Source organism: Rhea americana, unplaced genomic scaffold, assembly GCF_003343005.1.
Source record: "Rhea americana isolate MKP2758 unplaced genomic scaffold, rheAme1 scaffold_156, whole genome shotgun sequence".
In the NCBI taxonomy this organism is placed as follows: domain Eukaryota; kingdom Metazoa; phylum Chordata; class Aves; order Rheiformes; family Rheidae; genus Rhea; species Rhea americana.
In genome coordinates, this window is record NW_028185661.1 from 166,093 (window position 1) to 187,315 (window position 21,223).

Here is a 21,223-nt window from a genome sequence, read left to right on the forward strand (position 1 = left end):
GACTTATTTTAAAGTGACAGTTAACTTTTCAGTTGAAGGTAAGCATGAAGGTTTTTGACTGTTGAAAAATGTGTTATAATTTACTCTAATATAACATATTCCTCAAGGTATTTGAACAGATTAGAAAGCAGTGAGATGAGTAAAAACAGAGCTAAGTGAACAAGCAAAATGGTTGATACTAGGGGATTTAGAAAAAATGAAATCTTCTGTAGCTCWGTTACTGTGAGTATATTAGTTTGAGTCATAATGAAGTTTATCATWGAAGATGTCTGATAACAAATGTTAGATACAAGTTAAAATTAAGACATTTAAAAATCTATCCTAACAAGAAAAAAATGCTTTGGTTGTAGAGTAATTCTCAAATTAAGTATTTTAATCATAAGTGCTAACTTTTTTTTTTTTTTAAATACTCCTCCAAAGATTTTTCTTGAATCTTCATTTATTGAAGTATCATAGATAGCAAACTTTGGTATTTATACTAAGTTGTTACGAACAGTGGCTATAGGATGTAATGTGCGCTGTATTCAAGTCAGCTGTTAATACGCTTATCTATTTTGAAATGTAAATACAGYTCAATACTAATTATTAACTTTATTTACCATGTCCTAAATAGACTTAAAAAATGGTTTAGCATTAATCTAAGTGTATGACAAAACTAAATTGTGTTTTTGATTTTTCTGCATCATTTGTTTTGCCATTTTTATTATCATTTAATTGCTTTTGTGAAGTGTTATGACCAGGGAAGACGGTTACAGAGAAGAATTTAGCTATGACAGGATGCCAACTTTGGAGCGTGGAAAACAAGAGAATGGAAGTTATATACCCGATATTAAATCTAGTGACCTTCAGCTATCACAGCGGCTACATCCTTGTTTTAATTATAGAACATGGATCTTTTCTTTGCTGATGGGAGTGAGTACTTTAAATTTAAAAGTTTCAATACCAAGGAACCTGTCCTCTTTCAAATCATTTGGGGAATCACAATTTCATCATTGATATAACTGGATATAAATATTGGTACAGAACATGTTTATCAAATATAGAATGTAAGACTTCTTGGCTAATGGTAAACTTTGGATACTTGTCAGATGTCTGAACGATGAATTTATCTTCGCTATTAATCCTACAGTGTAAACAAAGTGTCATAGTGATTAAAATATTACCACGTATGTATTTATGCACATACAAGCAATAGTTTTTTGTAAAGTAGGCTGATCATACATACTCTTCTTTTAAAATGTTTTTAACTATTAAAGGTAGTTTGTTTACCCTAATAACATTTTGACATTAAAACTATATATGATATTTAATTGCTGCTTCTTTCTGTTTGATAGTCATATGATTCTTTGGTAGACTCTTTGTGCAGTGAGTTATATACTTTGTTTTTTCATGAACATCATAATGATTTAATTTTTTGTGTCATTGCTAGCATCATAGAACACTATGATCTTGAGTGTGCACCATGTGCTTCTTCATATTCTGAYCCATGATAATTACACTTTATTATAGCAGTTATGACTGTCTTCTTTTTCCTTTTTCTGTTTAACTTGTGTTTTTTACGGAATAATTTTTACAAGAGCTGAAAATGCTTATTTCAGCATTACTACAATAATTAATTATTTCTGCACAATGTATGAAAGCAATGTCTTACTTTGATGGAAAYATCTGAACTCTTTTTCCTTTCCGACAATTTGATTTGCTTGAGAATCTGGAATTTCCTTTCAGACATTCCATTATATAAAAAGAGCAAAAGAACAGTTGGCTTTCTTTGCTTTAATTCTTTTCTGAGACTGTTGAACTGAATTGTCTGAAAAGGGTAACTCTCTCTTATTACTCTTTTTTACTGAGTTGTGCATAATTGGACATTACTAGTCATTAATGCTCATTTGCTGAAGTCATGTTTGTCAAGAAGCATGAATTTTATGGATAAATGAAAATGCAATTTCATTAACAAGCCAACCTGATAAATTCCAATTAGATTTTTTTTTAATCTCAAATATTAAAGTGGTTAATCTCTCTCAACTCATCTGAAGCACAGAGGTCCAGACTTTCTTTCCTGGAAAGTCTATGTGCTAAGGAACAAAAGATATGTAGTGAACAAAACTGTTGTGGTTCAGAGATGRTGTCATAGGGTGACATCAAAGTATCTGCTACTTGTGTTCCAGAACCAGAGCATTCTTGTGCAGGAATAGTTCAATATGTTTTAAGTACAATTTCAAGTTGTGTTCTATAAATACTGTTATTCCAGGGTTACAAGAATTCTGCATATGTATATGTGTGTGTTTGTACATGCATATACACTATCTTAATTTTCTCTCGTCCCTCTTTTGAAGAGGACTTTTAAAAAGGCCTACTTAATGTTACAACATGAAAAAAGCCTAAATAAAACAAGAGACCTTCTATTTCTTACTTTTCTCAACTCTTTCAAAGAATGTCTACTCTGAGAAAAAACAAGCAGAAATAAAACATTCTAGTAGACTGTATTTCTCATTCAATATTGAGAATATAGCTGATTTGAAAAGAATTACTGATTTCCATAGCCTCTCTTTTTAAAGTCATTTTATTCATATTAATCTACATTATTTGTTGCTTTGCAGACTTGCCTCCTTATTACTTCTGGATTTTCATTATATCTGGGAAATATTTTTCCATCTGAAATGGATTATTTACGTTGTGCAGCAGGTTCAGTAAGCATTCTTAATTGTTTGCTGTGACTGTTTGACAGCAAAAACAGTAGTAAACATTTTTGTGGATATATTTTCATTCTGTCTGTCTTTTTAATGCCAACTTTCTTCATGGAAGATTTAATTTTATTTAACAATTCACTAATGAATTTTCATTGCATTGTTAAGGGAATAATAGTTGTCATAGACAGTGGTTTGTTTACCAGATCACAATAGGCAGACATCTATCCGTGGCTTTCAGTAGCTTTTCTATACTTGATTGTTATAAAATTTGCATTGTTATATATTTGTGGGATTTCTTGGCTAAATACTGTCAGAATATATTTCAAATATATCTGCTTATAAATGTATTCTGCCATAATATCCAAGTATTAAACAACACCTGAAAAAGTTCTCTTAAATACTGTTTTATTAGTACAATATATATTAAAGATGTTTTTAAAGATGTCTAAAGACTTTTCAAAGTCTCATAATCTTTACTATTTATTTAGTAAATAGTACTATTTATTTATTTTACTCTATTACATATGCCTAACTCACACTTAAGATCTCTGTGGATAAGATAAATTTAGTGTAATTGCTTTGTTTGTGACAAGATTCTGATGTTTCTTTGTTATTTTGGAAACACTACTTACAAGTCTCCTTTACCTTAGGTACTAGAGTGGTGCTTTACTTTTAACAATGTCCCAGGAATTCCTCCATGAATGGACTGTTGCTTGTGTTTCTGTTAGAGGTGTTATGAATAAAGTTGAAGCAGTTTGTGAAATTAATATCTTCACTGATCTATTATGCTTTTCTACCCTAAAATCTTGGCTTTTTGAACATTGCAAATTTTCTGTATTCCTTCAGAATTTCCAAAGATCTGATAGGAGCAGAAGGGTAGATAACAAATCACTTTCAYGGTGGGTTTGAATAGGTCACTATTGGCAGGACTTAGTTCTGTGTGAAGACGTGTATATTTGGGTGTCTGTCTGTGAGCAAGGTGTTCCAACTCCCACAAAAGATAAGGGAGTCAATATAATCAGAAGAGCCTAGAGAGCTGCTTGGCTGACTGACTACTAAACATCTAGTTAGAATGGACTGAACTGCTCTCTAGGCTTTTTGACTGTGTTCACTGTGGATAGTATTCAGTTGCCTAATACAGTCATGTTGTGTTAGAGATACTCTAGGATATCTAGGACATTAATATATTGTTTTAATGATGTTAAATATAGGTCAGTTAGGTGTTGAGGAAATGTTGCTAAGAATTTCAGATGTAGATATTAATCTAATTATAGTGGTTCTGTTGTTAAGCTGCCAGTGCTTAGATGTGCAAAAAATAATTAGTGAAGAAATGCAGGATTTGTTACAGGATTAGTTCATGGAAACATTTTAAATATTTTTAGTGTATTTTTGTTTTATTTTAAAGTATGTTGCAATATTATATGCTTGTATAAGGTAGAGTTGAGTCTGTACAGTAAAACTTACTGAAGATCTAGCTCTGCCCTTAGATATGGAAAAACAATTCCCAGTTAAGATAGAGAAGCTCCCAGGCACATTTTTTAAAGCATAACTCAACAGATTAATTTTACAAAGTTCTTCCAAACTGTACCATTGTTGAAATTGCCCAAAATTTAGCTTAAATAACCCTGCCATTTTTTTAAAAAAAAGTACGGAGGCCTAATATGGTCATAGTCTGTTTTCTTTTTCTTCTTTTGGGTTGCAGGCCTACTAAAGTTGATAGAACTAACAAACAAAGACATAAAATGCCTCATGAAAGGCTTCTTTCCTTTGCTTGTCACACTGTGCAAGGTAGCTAGCCAAAACTAAGGGATATCCCTTATAAGCTCTTATAAAGCTCAGGCTCTTTTAAAATGTCTGCAATCTTCAAATGTATTTAATGAGCTCAGACAGTAGTGACAACTGCTCAGAATTTCTGATCTTCCGCTTCAGGTTTTTAAACTACAGTATGTAACCATACCCAATAACAAGCGTATGTGGAAATATATAAAAATTTATTTCAGCAAAATATTCCACTAGTCTTCTCTTAATTTTTCTAGTGTGTTCCTTCAGCTGTTGTGAGCTTTGCTATAGCGAGGAATAAAATCAATGTGGTAAGTTTAAGATTTTTTGGCAATTACATATTTTTTTCTGTGCTTAAAATGAGAAACAAACATATTTTGAAATTGTTTTTCAGATACCCAATTTTCAGATTCTTTTTGTCTCTACATTTGCTGTTACAACAACATGTTTAATTTGGTTTGGATGCAAACTTGTTCTCAATCCGTCAGCTATAAATGTAAGTCACTCAAACAATTACTAAGTAATGCTCCTTTTGTTTTTACAGAAAAGGTGTAGATCATTTGTGATTACACTGTTGTCAATACAGCAATGCAAAGAGATTATGTAGCTGTAATTGTCTCTTCTGAGTAAGGCTGGAAAATTGAGATCAGAGATGAAACCTTATATGGGTAAAARATGCAAAGTACAGATAACTTAGAGGAGATGATACGGAAATGATTTTCCTAGCTAGCTTAGAGGAGATTAATATAGAGTTGATTTCATGTCTTCTCCTAGAAGTTGTCTGTAAATCCAAAACATAAATTAGATCTTCACATGTGATCTAGTTTGATCAATTGGCTAATTCTTTTTTTGTTGGCTGTAATAACGTTTTTTTTTTTAGATTAGATTTAGATTTAGATTAGCCAATTGTTAGGGTTTAATTGTGTTGAAATGAGAAGGTGTCACGAACAATGCTACTTCTAGGACATTTCATCTTCTGRTTAAGATAATTCTTTCTTGGATCTTCTTTAAGGGATAGTTTTGCTTTGGAAGCCACCAATAAAGAAACTTTTGACAAACATTTCTCGCTTACATCAACAATAATGCAAAAAAGACATATTCCATACTGGGAAAAGGTCTRTATTTTTCRGTCACAACCTTCTAAAATCAATTTTTGGTAATCTGAGCCAAACAGTAAAACTACAGCTTTGTTTTTGAGTAGGATSAACTATCTTGAGGCCTGTATACAGTCATGCCTCCCTGGGTTTTATGTGTTTCTTGGTTTACACAAGCCACAGTTCTTTGCACAGCCTTTGCTAGCTTATTGCTAGTATAGCAGCTTCCTCATACATTTTTCTCCCTAAGTGTTTTAGGCTGGTAGGATTATATACTAATTAATTATATACCAGGCACAGGGATATTGATTTTATCCCTTTTACCTTTCTTTGCTGGGTAGAGAATTCAAATATTAGAAACCAGTCCTAGATTCTGAGAGAAAACAGAAGTGTGACTGGAGAAGAATCGCTCTCTTTACATTCTGTTGCCTTAGTAAGCATGTACATGATCACAGCACTGTCAGGATAGTGGAGAACTATGTTTGCCCAGGAAAGGTGGGCCCAAGGGAGTTATTTGACTGCTGCAATGAGTTGTTTTGTTTTGATCCCCTATGTGACAAAATTAGTTTTGTTTATGCTCTGAAGAAGCTTTTAAGCTGGTCCTGTGTGTAAGAACTTAACTTCAGTTGTCTGCTTTTGAAATGTTTTCCCTTCAGAGTAGATTTTTAGATTGCTTGAAGATTTGTATTATTGGATTATTAAATATTAAAAACTTTTGTATTTTCAAGGCAGATCAAACCATTTGGAAAAAGAGATTATATTAGGACTAGAAAAGTGTAAGTGTCAAACATTAAATTTATAGCAAGATGAATTAAATTCTGTATTTGTCAAATGCTGGTGATCTACAACAATATCCACAAGACATCTTTGTTTTTTGTGWTTTTCCTACGTTTCATGTGCCTGTTGTATTTCACTACTATGTTCTAGATCACTGGATAAAGATAAATCAGAATAACCAGGTATGCAAAGCTGGCTTTGAACCGTTTTTGTATTTTTCTATCATAAGAGCAACTCATTGTGCTGACTCACTTTCCTTTTTGAAGGATACCATTATGCTGGGACAGTCTGACTATTTGGCAGCTCACTTGTACAGCTATTTTCCATTATCCATGTGGTGCGAACAATATGTAGAATACTATCTCTTTAAATGTTCTTTCATCATCAAATTTTTTTCCTTTCCCATGGAAAACTGCATAAGAAAACAATATTGGCTCTGATGTAAAATCATTGCCAGCAATTTAGAAGCAGTAAGGCTCACTTAAAAAAAATCTATTTTAGTAAGGCAATTAATACTTAACAACAACAACAACAACAACAAAAAAMCAACCCTCCATGCTGTTAGAGAAGACCTGGGTGATTCTTGGTCAGTCTTACTCATGTTGATTGATAACTTTACAAAATGTCTTTAAACAGATAACAGAATTTAAAATACAAGCCACATCCTAGACTGTTACTGTGTTGCACAAATCCAGTAGTGCRAAGAAGTTCTGTAGTCAGTGTGCTAGCAATATAAAACTTTCAAAGTGTAAAGGATGTAAGCTGACTGCTGCTGCCACCCTGTTCCTTCCCAGCTTTCAGACTAGGAAGCCTGCTGGGCAAAAAAGAGCATGCATGAGTTGAACATCATGCAAACTAGCTACTGCTGAAAGAGTTGAGACCTTGAAGGGGATTCAGATTAACTCCAAATTAAGTATGTGTACATACTTTAATTGTCTCCATGTGAATTGAGCATCTGTACTCCCACTGTAGTGGAAATGTTCCTGTGCCTGTGACTCTGAAACCCAAATCCATACTCTTGTTCATCTCAAAGTAGATGCCTAAGGCAGGATTTGGTGGCCACAGACACCTCTTACCGTTTTATGTGGTGTGCCTGCTGTTGCGCCTCTGGTCACATGAGGGTCTCCTGTAAGTCCCATGTCATATGTGCCGTTCATACAGGCATGTACGATATACCTGAGTATCTCAAATGACACTAGAACCTGCGTTTATAAAACGTAATCCTATCCCTAGAGACTGATTGGCTGAAAAGCTTTTGGGGTTCCCTTCACTGACTGTATTGTCTAGATCTCTATTGACTGGAATAGTGGCTTAGACATCTTGGCTGCATATAGATAATGTATGTACCTGATTTAGGTGGCTAACATTAAGCRTCTGCCATCATTAGATACACCCTAGTTTATCCTGCCTGGCTCCACCTACTGGTCCAGGAGGGCATCAGACTCCTCTAGGTCCTCTGTCATTTGTCAGACTCATGGAGATATCTTAGAACATCTGCAGCATGTCTTAGATAGTATTAATGTATGTGTTCAAGCAACTAAATTGAACCTGAAAAGATCTAATCTTGAATTAAATTGTGCTTTTCATACAGTTCCAAGGAACCACATTTTTAATGTGTTCGTTGTCATGGAGGAGGATTAGGAACATAGCTTACTTGTTTCTCTTTATCCAGAGATAGAATTTATATAAGTAAGTGGTAGTTATAATGAAAATTTTCTTTACTGATTAGAAGTCTAACCTGTTTGCCTCTACTAAAGATGATTTAAAAAGGTGCTGACTTGTAGTTCAGGCTGTATTTCTGTTTATAAAAAGAAAATCTCCAGAACTGGAGATAAACACTTCACTTTGGTTTGGGACTCTTGAAGTAATTTTATGAGTGGAAGGTTATATCTGATATTTTGGGTATGTCACATTAGAAAAAAAGTATTGTAAAGATATCTGGACCCAAACTTGTGTGTTTGCTTGGCACTGCACTGTGCAGCGTAGCCTTGCCAGCCCACGTCAGAACCAGCACTATGTGTCAAAACACATCCAAATCCTAGGAATTTTCAGGCTAGATCAAGTTGTTCTGCAGGCCACATGCCTAACACCCTTTCTTTTGCCAAATAATGTCTTTATTCTTCAGGCTAGCGCTTTCCCTAGAAACTTAGCACTATGACATTTTTACTGTTTGTGGCTCTAGCAAAACCATACAGTCTATCATGTGCTGCAAGGTGTGTAATCCTAATGGCGAATTGCTGAGAAGGCCTAATTTTAGTGCCCCCAAAGGCTCTCAGAGCTGCCGCTTACAACCTCCTTGAAATAATTTGTGCTGCAAGACACATGTCAGAGCAGAACTGAAGTTTTGATCTTCCCCAAGCAAACCTAACATGAGGGAACAATATAATTCTGTTCCAAGTCGTTGAGCAATTGCTTGCTATAATTGTATAGGCTCTGAAGGAGATCCAGTCTCCCTAAACTTCTGGTACTTTGCCGGATAGCCTGATCTAGCCACTAAATGTCTCCTGCTGCTGCCAGTGGGAAAACATAGTACTTTTGAAGACTTACAGTGGGAAGTCCAATCTGCCTGATTTATGTGCCTCTAGAAGATGATTCAGCCCACTTAAAGTAGTTGTATCTTTTCTTTGAGACAATAAGGAACTGAAAGGAAATATTAAGTACTCCATTAAAGACAAACAATGGCATGAAGTCTGTCTGGACCCACATTTTTGCACAAAAATCTCTACAGACTTGTGAGAATTGTGAAACTATGCAAAGTGCGTTCATCAGTGCTCTACTAGTGCTGTGTTACTAGAGTACATAGCTAGGATTTTTGACCTAGTTCTTCTGAATGTGTTTGATTTCRGCAGTAGCCGTTACTTTACACCGTTGGGATTGCACTGTAGGGGCTGGAAGCCTATGACTCTCCTTCCCTCCCAGTGAATTGGCTTAACTGCTGGGCTTGTTATACTCCCTCTTATTTGCCTTCTTTCTGGTCCTCTGAATTGTTCCTGATTTGCTCTGTGCTCTGGTTTCACATGGGATGTTCTGCAGCAAAATGCAAGAGTACTAAGCAACCATCCCCGTGGTAGATGTATACTCTCCTGGAAGACAGTAATCTAATCTTCTTTAGCCAAAATATTTCTAGAAATGAAATGAATGTCTCTTTTTCAGATTAGGCTTCTGAGTATTTCTGTGCACAACTAAGGATTGCAGTAGGGATTTACCAAGAACCAAAAAAACAGTTGAGCAATATACCTAATTAATAGAGGTATCTAAATGTCACAGAAAGATAGAATACTGGATCCAGCTGGATCCCACCTCCTCTTATATTTTTAATGCGGAAGATATAACACATTTATGTCTGGGATTCTGCTGACAGATAAATTTCAACTTGATTGTACTTATTCTGCTGGAAATCTTCATGGCAACTACAGTGATCATTTCAGCTAGATCTACTGAAGACTGCTGTCTGAGGAAGAAAGTAGGTACCCTTAAGAATTAAAACATTTTGCTTGTTTTTCTAAGTAACTGTTAAAAATACTAGATTTCTCCTTTGTTCTGTAAGTTGACAAGTTACTGGTTACTCCAGTATRTAATTCCATATTTCATGGTAAAACTAGGTTCAACCAATAAATAAAAGTATCATACTAAACAGTAATACTCTTTTCAGGAGTGCAGTGGGCCTTCTGCAAAGTGCTGTTGCTGCAATTATGCAGCACAGGGTTGTGTGAATATCTTATGAACAGCCATGGCAACTGTTTTATTTGTATCTTGTAGAGCAAAACTTCATGAAATACTAAAATACTGTAAATTGTATGTATGCAAGTAATAACATTTTGAACCCTGAGGTAGCGAAAGTGTTGTTCACATATGAAGATTTTCTGGTGTCTGTGCAACGAATATTGTTTTCAGGATTTGGGGCTATAAATAAAATTTTCTGTTTATCTTTAGTCAGAAGTGCTCTCCCAAATCSCACCCTTTATTTTCCACAACAGTACTTGCTTTACCTATTATTGAAGCAAATGTTTGTACTATAGCATTATGTGTTCCGGTAGAAATACTGTTTGCTAGAAAAAGTCATGTAGAAAGCTTTGCAGTCTTTCAATTACTGTGTACTTGTGCCAGCAAAATCTGGAATAACTTTGGAAGGCTCAGGGATACAGTGTGTGTTGAGATTTTGAAGGTGGAAGAGGGAGAGAAGATGAACATTTCCATTATAGAATGGTGGTTGTGTAACAGCTAAATGGGGACTGCGTCATTTGTTTTTAGTCTGATTGATACGGTCTGACACTGAGAAACACTGTGGTGTGTCACTGTCAGCTCTCATGGGTCAACCAGACATTGCATGCGATCAGTAGGAGCTATAACAGATTGTACAAGATATTAGAAGAAATGCATTGCTTTGCATACTTCTGATCATGATCTTTTTTCCATCTAGAATACTGCGTATGACAACACCACTGTTTTGAGCAATGTCACCTTTCCAACTCGAATCCTGAAGTCATACTCTGTAAGAAAAGAATTACCTTCTTTCATTAAATATTATCTCATTTTTCATCCTTCCATATACTAAAGTAGTTCTAAGCCAGGAAAAGATCAGTGTAGGTAATAACTGGAAAAAAACAGATTTGGAGACAGAAATATGAGATACACCCTAAAATAYTTCCTTTTATAGTGTTGCAAAATAAACAATAACTACCATGTACAGGAGGAAAGAGACTACTTAATGACTTGAGGATAAATAGTTTAAACAATACTGGTTTTCAGTGGAGCTAATGAATACATTTACATTTATGTTAGCAAAACATTGACTTCATAAATACCTAATATCATAAATGCATTTTTTYCCTTCTTCCAGTGAGTCTCTTTCTATATACAGATAGAAAATTTGCTGTTCAGATGCACTGTTAATAATCTGTGTGTTCTACATTGTTCCAGGTGGTTGAGGTGATTATTGGAATTTCATCAGTATTTGGTGGAATAATTGCTTTGAATATGGATGTKCTAGTCTCAGGTCCATATCTTTCAGTAACATTCTTTTGGATCTTAGTTGCTGTAAGTAGTGCAAAGTGAACATTATCTCTTAAAAGAATGACTTAGATTTTATTTTTTTTTCTCTCTAGCATGACATTTATTTGGCCCTAATATTAATTGACAATGCTGCTTAACAAATAAATTAACACTTGCTTGTGCTTAATATATTATGCAATATTCTTGTTCTATTTCAGTTTATAATACTTTGGTCCTTATATTCTGATAAATTATCAATCCTCAGTTCAGTAAAATGGAGATGAATAATAAGGATATTAAAATATTAAAAGTGTTTTGTCAAGCAAGTCATAGTTATTAGAATATGTCTGGCTGCAAAATAGAAAGCTGTATTGAGTTATAACATCACAGAATTCTTAGGAAATCACTTTCAGCCTGTGAACCTTTACTTAAAAGCCTGAGACTGTGATGGCCACTCCTTGTCACTAATAAGAGCTTGTACTTTAGAGCCATGGATTCAGAAAGCATGATACGCTGTCCTGCTTCCCACAGATGAGACTGTCTGAGAAAGAAGGCAGTGAATACTAGGCTTTGTGTGGCTCCTATGCCTAGAAAATCCCTTAACATGAAGTGGACAAAATAACAGCAAAGTTCTTCAGTATTCAGAACTCATAAAGTTCAGTAGGATTCACAAGGGTTTCATGCAGAAGCATCAAGTTATGTGGATAATACTCATATCTCAGTATGCGTAGGTCTAATACGTGATACTCATAAAATGCAAATTAAATGGAGATTCATTTTCTTTCTATTAATTGATTCCTAATACTGTCACAAAAAATCATATATGTTTTTTTTTTTTTCTTTTCAGGAAAGTCAGGATGTGATCTGTGACTAGTGAGAATCAGTGTAATTCTGTTGTAATTTGTGTGATTTTTTTTTAACTAGGTAAAGATTCATCTTTTTATGCTTTTTTTTTTTTTTTTTGTCTTATATTTAGTGCTTTCCAAGTGCTATTGCAAGTCATGTAGCTGCTGAATATCCAAGTAAATGTTTGGTAAGTGTGCAAATCCTTGGATTTTGTCATCAGAGTGGAATAATCCTATAAAAGCCTTTCTCTGGTAGTGGACATTACTCATATTTGTCCATTTGCTTTTAATTACTTTTACAAATTGTAAGAGAATCGCAGAATGGGTAAAGTTGGAAGGGACCTCTGGAGATCATCTAGTTCAGCCCTCCTGCTCAAGCAGGGTCATCTAGAGCATGTTAGACTGCGTCCAGGTGGGTTTTAATATCTCCAGAGAAGGAGACTCCACAACCTCTCTGGGCAACCTGTTCCAGTGCTCTGTCACTCTCACAGTAAAGAAATTCCTCCTTGTATTCAGGCGGAACTTCCTGTGGTTCAGTTTWTKCMCATTGCCTCTAGTCCTTTCACATGGGACAACTGGAAAGAGTTTAGCCCCATCCCCTTGAAATACGTAGCAGAAGCATAAGCTGATAAAAAGGAATCCAGCAGGTCCTTTAGTAACTTAGTTCCATCAATTCTGGCAAAGAAGTCAAAAGACTTTCTTTTGTATTGGTTCCTTCGTAAAGTTTTATATATTACTGTATGAAATGGACATAACTCATAGGGTGCATCTGGAGGTTCTTTCATGCTCCTCAGCTGAGGTGCCTACCCTTCTAATATAAAGGTTCATGCAAGGCTTCCAACATGATACGAGTGTGAGACTGAGGTACGTATCTGCTTTCTCCCTCTCTAAATTTCTTCCCTTTTCCTGCTATTACGTGCCATGGTCTTTTGTAAAAGAAGAAAATCAAGTGTGCAGGCTGCAATAGACCTGGAACGTATTCTGACAAAATCCTGATCTGCATGACTGGCAACCAGAACTAAGAATGTTCAATATGGTGTATTTATCCCTTAAGTCCTGGATGTGTAATTAAGACTCCATAGTACATCTGTTCTCAGTTACAGTCATGCGACCATACAAGTTAGTAGTGATGCATCACCATAACTGAAGTCGGAATTTTACCCTGTAGGATGTTATTTGAATGAAAGCTAGGCTGCTATTGTATTGTAATAAATTTGTCTCAAAGCACTCAAATCTATTTGCATAGTTTTTTTAGGTTGTAAGCCTGTAATATCTGCTGTTCTCATTATTTCATACAAACTGAAAAATAATGATCCTTCTGTACTAGCTCACTGACTTTGGTATTGTTTCCTCTATCTGCACATGAAAGACACTTAAATGAACAAAAAAACCCCTCATCTATGTTAAATAGAAAATGAATTACAAAACAACAATGTTTTGGCTAGGAAACTTAATTTGTTCAAAGTTTTGCTTCTRTATCTTCGTACAGTGTGGATAGCTCTTAAGATTTGTCTCATGTAATCTCAGTTACACAACTCTGTTACGTTTGCTTCAAGGACACACGGCTCACAGACAAAAAATGTTGATTGCTTTTTTTCCTGTTTAACATTYATTATCTTATTTTCATTAGGTTGAGGTCTTGATCGCCATTAGCAGTGTCACCTCTCCGTTGTTGTTCACAGCTTCTGCATACTTATCCTTCAGTATCATGCAAGTTGTTGACATCTTTAAAAATGATCCGCCTGCTGTTAAAGTAAGTATTCTTACGAAATTGCAAAATTAACATCTACCAATTAAGGTAGGATTACAGGGAGCAACTCGAGAATGAAATAGGAAATATAAGAAGACGAGGTACTGCATTAAAGAGACTGAATAAAATGTTGCAACAACTATTCAAAACCTCTTATTTAACTATAGGTAACATTTTAAAGAATGTTCAGTCTGCTGCCACACCAGAATTCTAGTTTGAAGACAATGGGATATTATTCTAAAGAATCAGTTAAAAAAAAAGTGTAATATTTTGGACTCCTTGAGGTTTTTATAAGATTGTAGTATATAAATTCAGGGTTCTAGCTTTACTTGAAGAATACAATTTTCTGTTTCTTAGAATGTCTACTAACAGGTGGCATAATGGGATCATAAACTTACATCTGGAGTTATTTAAAGCCACAACCTGGGCAGAGAAGAAAAAGATTGCAAAACTTAGGCATTTCAATGTGAAATGTTACCAGTTCATTGATAAGAAGAGCTTTCTAGACCTCTAGCCTCACACTATTTAGAGATCAGCGATGATGTTAAGAGGACCATCTATGGGGATTAAAATAGTGTTAGAAGAAGAGCCTTGACTCACCCATTTGTGCCCACAGTCCCTAAGATCTCTTGTAATTTTAGAACAAGAGAGGGAAACTGTTGATTAAATTGAGGTCTTAGGGACTGAAAATCCAGGTTTGAGTATGTGGTGCTGTTCTGACACTGGACAGTGTTGGAGACAGGCATTGTTGGACCTCAAGAGGTGGCCAAGCATTACATGGTCTCTKTTTTTGATGCAAGTGTTGGAGACAGAAGACCGGACCATCTAGACTATTGGCATGATCTCGTAAAACATTTCTTGCATTCTTGTAATACTGTGTATTTGGGAGCAGGAAGAGTGGGCAGCTCTGCAAGGAGGATGCACACAGGAGCTGAAGCTCCTGAAGGAGCTATGGTGCACACAGGGCAAAGAGGGGCAGGGACCTTATTTACAAGAGACACAGTCCCATAGTATCTGAAAAATAGGAGTAAAGCAGACCTGGCCTCTTTAACCAGGTTCAGCCAACAGGCCAGTGATTGCCAAAGAAGCCCATGGTAATGAGGTAGCTTTGAGGTCAACTAGGAAGTCAACTCAGCAAGGCAAGGTCAGAGTCAGCACAGAACAAGCCAGGCACAGGCATAGCTGCAGTGTAGCTTAGGCAGGGACCAACAGCAAGGGCCTTAGCTTAAATGCAGCTCCCAAGCCAAAGGATGGAGGCCCCAAACAAGGTTCTAAAAGCTTTTTTACAGTTTAACTGTTTTCACAGCAGTCTGATTCAGATTTACATAGTTCATAGCTGACCTTAAACCCCAGCAGCAAAACCCCCCAGGAAGGGGAAAAGAGGTGGGTGCATTCAGGACCCAGGCTCTCTGAGTGTTAGGATGTGGAAGAAAAATGCACATTCAAAATAATAATTCTTTTGATAGCAAAAGTTTGATTGTGAAAGTATTGATACTACTTTGCCAAAAGGGATACTTTGATCAGTGATTCAGATTACAAAATGTAAAATTCTGAATATAGCATCTCAGGCTGTGGTGTTCAAGCATATTGAACAGTACCTTATTCCATAAATTTCTGTGAGGTTCTGTGGCTCTTATGGAGTTTCTGTGGCATTGGTAGAGCTATAGCAAATCATTCTGATGCTCAGTGCACTTGATGTTTTATCAGTTGTTTGGTCCTTGGTGCTGTGACTGTCTTCCCAGGGATCATTCCAATAGCTAATGACAGTTTGTATTCCCTTTTCTGGGGCAGTGCCAGCAGTAATCTATGAGGTTTGAGTGTATTTGAAGCAATTCAGGGGCACTTGCACAATGGGATAGGTAAGGCAGGCTTTCCTCTTAGTCTTTGCTAAGGCTCTGATATCTGATGTGTTTGATCTGAGTAGGGTCACTGGAATCTAGCCTCATCTGAAGCTTTTCTACATCAATTGATTATTACCACATAGTATTCTTGAGAAGAGGAGAAGACTTTTCAGCATAAGTATTAAACAGAGTGACTGAACAACATGAACAGTTCTTTCAACTTGTACTAGTTAGAAAACAGTTTATATTTTGGAGCTTAATTGTAGCGATAGTCAGATGTAATGAGCTGAACTACTTGCACAAAACAGGACAGAGGTATTTTTATTAAAAATGCTTCAGCCAAATTTTACTGTAATTCTTTTTACCATAAATATTAAATAAATATCGTGAAGCAGGAGTATATATGCAAAATAAGAGAGGGAAAATGTTATTTTTGAAATGAAATGTTTTTTCATAAAATGAGACTGAACTTCTAGATTAGTCTTAGATCAGTGAAGAAAACCCAAAAGAGCATGTCTAGTCAATTCATCATTTTAGAACACTAAATTTTCTCATAAATGAGAGCAGGAGGAAAGACTTACCAGTAAGTTGTTCAAAGAGAAGGTACAGGCCAAAGTATGAAGTTAACTGAAAGCTGTTGTGAGGAGATGGAAAACAAGCAATAAAGATTATTTCAGCCTTTTAATGTGAAATCTTCTGACRTGAAAAGATAACCCAAATTTCTAGTTTAATTCAAACTCAAAATTCAGCTCAGATTTTTTGAAAAGTACATAGAAGTGTGTAAATATATCAGTGGTATGAATTGAAAGTTGTTCTTTGATTTCTCATACTCTTCAGATTAAAGRAATCTTCCTTTCAGTGTTGGGAAAACAAGCTGCTTTTTCCTTTTCTTGTTTCCTTAAAGAAAAAGACAGATACCCAATTACACTTACCAGGCTGTCCAGTAATCTAGGAAGTGGGACATACGTCTAGTTTCATGTGTTCTAGGGAATCTCCCAGTCCTTGAGGTACAGCAATCTCTGTGCTTTGAACAAAATTCTATATTTTAGATGATGGTTTCCTCAGTTCTGTTCTATTTCTAGAGGAAAAGATCATCTGATAAATTAATATTTAGTTAAAAATTCCCAATCAGTTCTAGTCTGACCAAAGACAGGCACAGTTGCAAGATAACTTTTAACTGAAGCTTTGTGTTTAAGTTAGATTTAGATTATATTTTCAGGTAAAAAATGAAATCTCGATACAAATCTCAAGAATATGGGAGTGGGAAAGGCAAAAAGTATTTTATTTGAGTGGTTAACAAGTATCTGTATATTTATTTTTAGCAATCTTACGATGTGCTGTTGTTGCTCCTGATGCTGATGCTACTAATTCAGGCATGCCTTACTCTTGGCACTGTCATACAGTGTGTGAATTACAAGACAAAAATGAAATTATATGATTCATCATGGAGAACTTCACAGATTAAAAAACAGGAATACAGAACAACAGAGGTATACATTTGTATCCCCTCTAAAACAAATCTTATTTAAAAAACATTTTTTTGCARTGTTTGGTGTTACTTAATTCAGATCATGATTAAAATCTGCCTTGTAAAAATGTAAAGATGTTAATGCAGTGATGAATTTCATAATAAATAGAGTAATATTTTATTTTATATGCTAACTGGGGCATGACAGACTCATTGTCTGTAAATGTATGACAAGTCCTTTTATGAGAAAAAAAAAACAGTTGTAAGGGTAAAGCTCCCTTTGTTCTGATTATTTGTATTATAGCCTCCCAATTATGGATGAAGACCATTATTATACTAAGATAGTCCTGCCCCACAGGGTACAGATCCATAATAGCTATTATTTATCAGTGTAGAGCTATATAAAAATGATGGACCCTACATTCCCGTGTTGTGATAATGAGATAGGCATCTGTCAAGAAAGAAATGGACTTAACCTTTAAATTGTAAACAGAAGTTTTGAGCTATGAAATGAGAATGCTCAGTATTGTACCTTTCCAAGACCTGCTGTGGGGGAGTGACTGACCCAAGTTAGTTGTGTAAGTTCCCTAAACTATGAATAGAAGAGCTGGGAACCCAGCGAATAGGAGTGACAATCAGCAAACTGAGTGAGTGGCTGCCTGTGCMAGGTAGTATGAAACAGTGAGCAGAGGAGGGTTGCTGCACTCCCAGGTCTTTCCATGTCCTAACTACACTACTGAAATTGGTGATCTTGAAGATCAGAACTCATATCCTGCATTTCCTTGCTGCACTTCTGTCTTCAAGCTATTCATTCAGATACAGCTTCAACACATACTTTTTAAAAGAGCCTGGTGATACTAGTATTACCGATACTGATAGTTGTTYGGGGCTAAAGTGTGCATTCAGGGACTGGGGAACGACATCTTCAGTGCTTTCTTCAGCTTGCATAGGTCAACTACATCCAACTTTTATCACAGCACTGTAGTCTTTAGACTCTCCTCATCTCTGCTATACAGAACAAAATGCTATATTCTTAAAGCCTGGGAGAGAGTAAGTGAGCTGGAGGCTTACTGTATGGCTCAGCACTGGAAAGGGAGAGTACTAACTTCAGTTTCTGCTCTGGAAACAACATCTCTAGAGAAAGGATATCGGGTAAAAAGCGTTGGGAGCAGGGACTGAAATTCAGTCATTTTACTTCTGATAATGAGAAGTGGAAGCTGTGGATTAAGTCCCTTCAGCCTACTAAGGGCATTTAGTGTAGGTCGTTGATTTTCTGGATCTGTGTCTTAAGAATTACTTTTTATATAAAAAATGGAGCATAGCAGCTCCATATGGTAACATAGCTATGGTAACATAGCTACCAGTTATGTTATTGAGTATAGGTGGCGGCATGGCTGAATTGTTCTCTTCTGGTGATTCACGTGAGTAAAATGCCTAGCTTATGACCTGCTGAGGAACTAGATGCGAGTTAAATGCTAAAATGAGGACTTTGTCCAGAAAGACAACATCTTTTCAGAGTATTTTGTAACATTTAGACACATAAATAATGTTACAGGTGAAGACTTCGGTTCCTATGGCTTCTCAGACATTGTTCCTAGGCAAGACTCTAGTTTGCTTGCGTGTACGCAGATAAATCCTGCTTCAGTAGCACTATAGGTGATTATTTCTGATTTTGGATTTAGGGATTTAGGTGCTAGGGCTTTGAATCACACTTTCACAAAAATCTTGAAAAAACGTAACATGTTTAAAATAGGGATTTGGACAAATGTTACTGACCTAAATATCTGAATGCAAATTATATTATTATAGCTGTGTATTATAAATGTATACTGCACAATATACAAAATTACACAGTTTACAATTAATGTAATATGCTAATAGCTCAGGCTATAGGTATTCCTATTTACCTTCCCGTGGATTCTCTCAAGTATTTACTCGCTTGAACTACAATATTTGCATTGTTTTATGTTTCCATTTATCTGAAATTTGTTTTCTTTTAGGTTTCCAATAATACCTTAAAGGATTTTGACAAAGACAAAGCCTGGAAAGCAGTTGTGGTGCAGATGGCTCAGTAGCTTGGATTTTACAAATGCAGCCAATACAATACAATACTGTAATACAACTGTTTGAATTAAGTCTTTGAAACTTTTCAGTTTATAAACAGCAATATAGTTACAGCAGTAGGAGTCAATGAATAAAACAGTAAATAGTGTATCTTCCTAATAATTTTGAAATACATTGATAACATTCTTAACACCTCTGTCTTACCTGTAAAAGACTTCATTGCTGTTGATATCTTTATCTTAGTGTTGCTTAAAAGATTCCTTTGGAAACAAGATAATGAATCACATGGATTTATGCTGATAGCAAAGTTCAAATAAATAAATATGACAATATGCAGTAGGCTTCAAAATATTTGCAAGAGATTGTTATAACTGCAGTTGTGCAGTCAATGTAACTGGTAAATGCTTTTGTAAAGTTATGAGTACAAGTCATAATTGATATTTTTGCTTATACTTCACTTTTGTAGGAGTTGTAAAGTTGTTTTGCCTCTCATTGCTTTTATATAAAATAAAARACACTGTTATGTGGAAACCCAGAATGTGCGTTGACGTCATAATTGGAGAGGTAAAAACAGAAAATTCTCTCCCATTAAGCTTCCATTTCTGGGCTGTTTAAAGGGGTAAGGGGTTTTCGATTTCATCTGTTGTGAAGTTAGCTAAAACTAAGTGGCCAGACAGAGAACCTGCCAGCTAAAGCGAAAAAATAGCAGCAAACAAACAATCTGCCAAATAATAAGAGATACTACTGATCTGAAGGAAGTATTTTCAGTCACGAAAACGTGGTTTTAGGTATGTTACTTTCAATGTATTTATTTTCCTCACTATCTTCAAAACTTAAAAATGTATTGGCCCTAAACAAGGGATATCTCTCATACAGATTATCTTTTCCTCCTATCTCAGTTACCTATATGAATGAGTAGATTTAGGACAATATAAGAATTTCTGTGTTAACAGACTTTTTAATTTAACTAAGGATGGCCATTGACAAAGTGATGTTTCTTTTGTTGTGTATCTTTGAAAGATTCTGGACTGTGAAATTCACTCTTTAATCTGAAATAACCCAAACCATTTTTCAGGGCATATTGCAAAGCTCATTTGTTTTTGTAGGCTTTTGGGGAGAAGTCAAGTGAGAAAGAGGTGGAGCACTTCAGGTATGCTAGGATGTCTTGTTTTTGGAAAAACTGACACTTATTATGGCATTTTAATATGTGGTGAAATAGTCTTCCAAGTTTAGAGCAGTACCTCTTAAAACCATTTATACAGCCACCCCTCCATAAGCCTAAAACATTATGTAGTTTTGACTAGGCTGATAGGACGTCAACTACAGATGCACCTGCTGTTTCCTTAAATATTGCCAGATCTCATGCCTTTAATAGTGGCACTTGTTTAAACATTCACAGAAGTACATTATTCTTTTGACAGTCACAAAGAAATGGTGACAAGTCTACCTAAGAATAACAAATAACATCAAACAACATTTTAATTCTCAGAGATGGATTGATCCCTCTCTGGATGTAGATATTGYAAAGATTCTTCACAAATCTTTGTAGAGGGAAAAGATTGAGCATCATCTGTAGAATATTTTCAATGTATTTTAACTATTTACTTTTATGTGATAACATACTGCCCTTGTAAAGCTGAATCTGTATCTGCATCTTCAAGAGATATCTTTTGTGTCAAATGATGATTGCTTTGGCTGTCCAGAAGTTTAGATCTAAATAGATACTACTTTTAATACTGAGGTGATTGGAAAAGAAACTATAACAGAATGTGATATGTTCTTAAGGAATTTCCTTTCCACAGAAAGCCTACACTGACAAGGTGTTGGGAGTCTTTAAGGTCCTTAGACTCCAATAGTTTGAAATGTTCTCCTCCAAACAGCACGAACTATTTATACAGCTACTTATTTTTGTTTTTTCTGTCAGTG

The 21,223-nt window shown here is 35.4% G+C and overlaps 1 protein-coding gene across 1 annotated transcript; it reads left to right on the forward strand.

Annotated features, from left to right (window-relative positions):
* The first annotated feature begins 732 nt into the window (after nt 1-732).
* MLC1 (modulator of VRAC current 1) lies at nt 733-19,308 on the forward strand. Its single transcript, XM_085299896.1, has 11 exons — nt 733-912; nt 2,598-2,687; nt 4,724-4,777; nt 4,861-4,962; nt 9,699-9,800; nt 10,758-10,829; nt 11,258-11,374; nt 12,306-12,362; nt 13,805-13,927; nt 17,088-17,255; nt 19,234-19,308. Exons 1-11 carry the CDS (start codon nt 733-735, stop codon nt 19,306-19,308), a joined length of 1,140 nt encoding a protein of 379 aa, XP_085156022.1.
* Nucleotides 19,309-21,223: the final 1,915 nt, after the last annotated feature.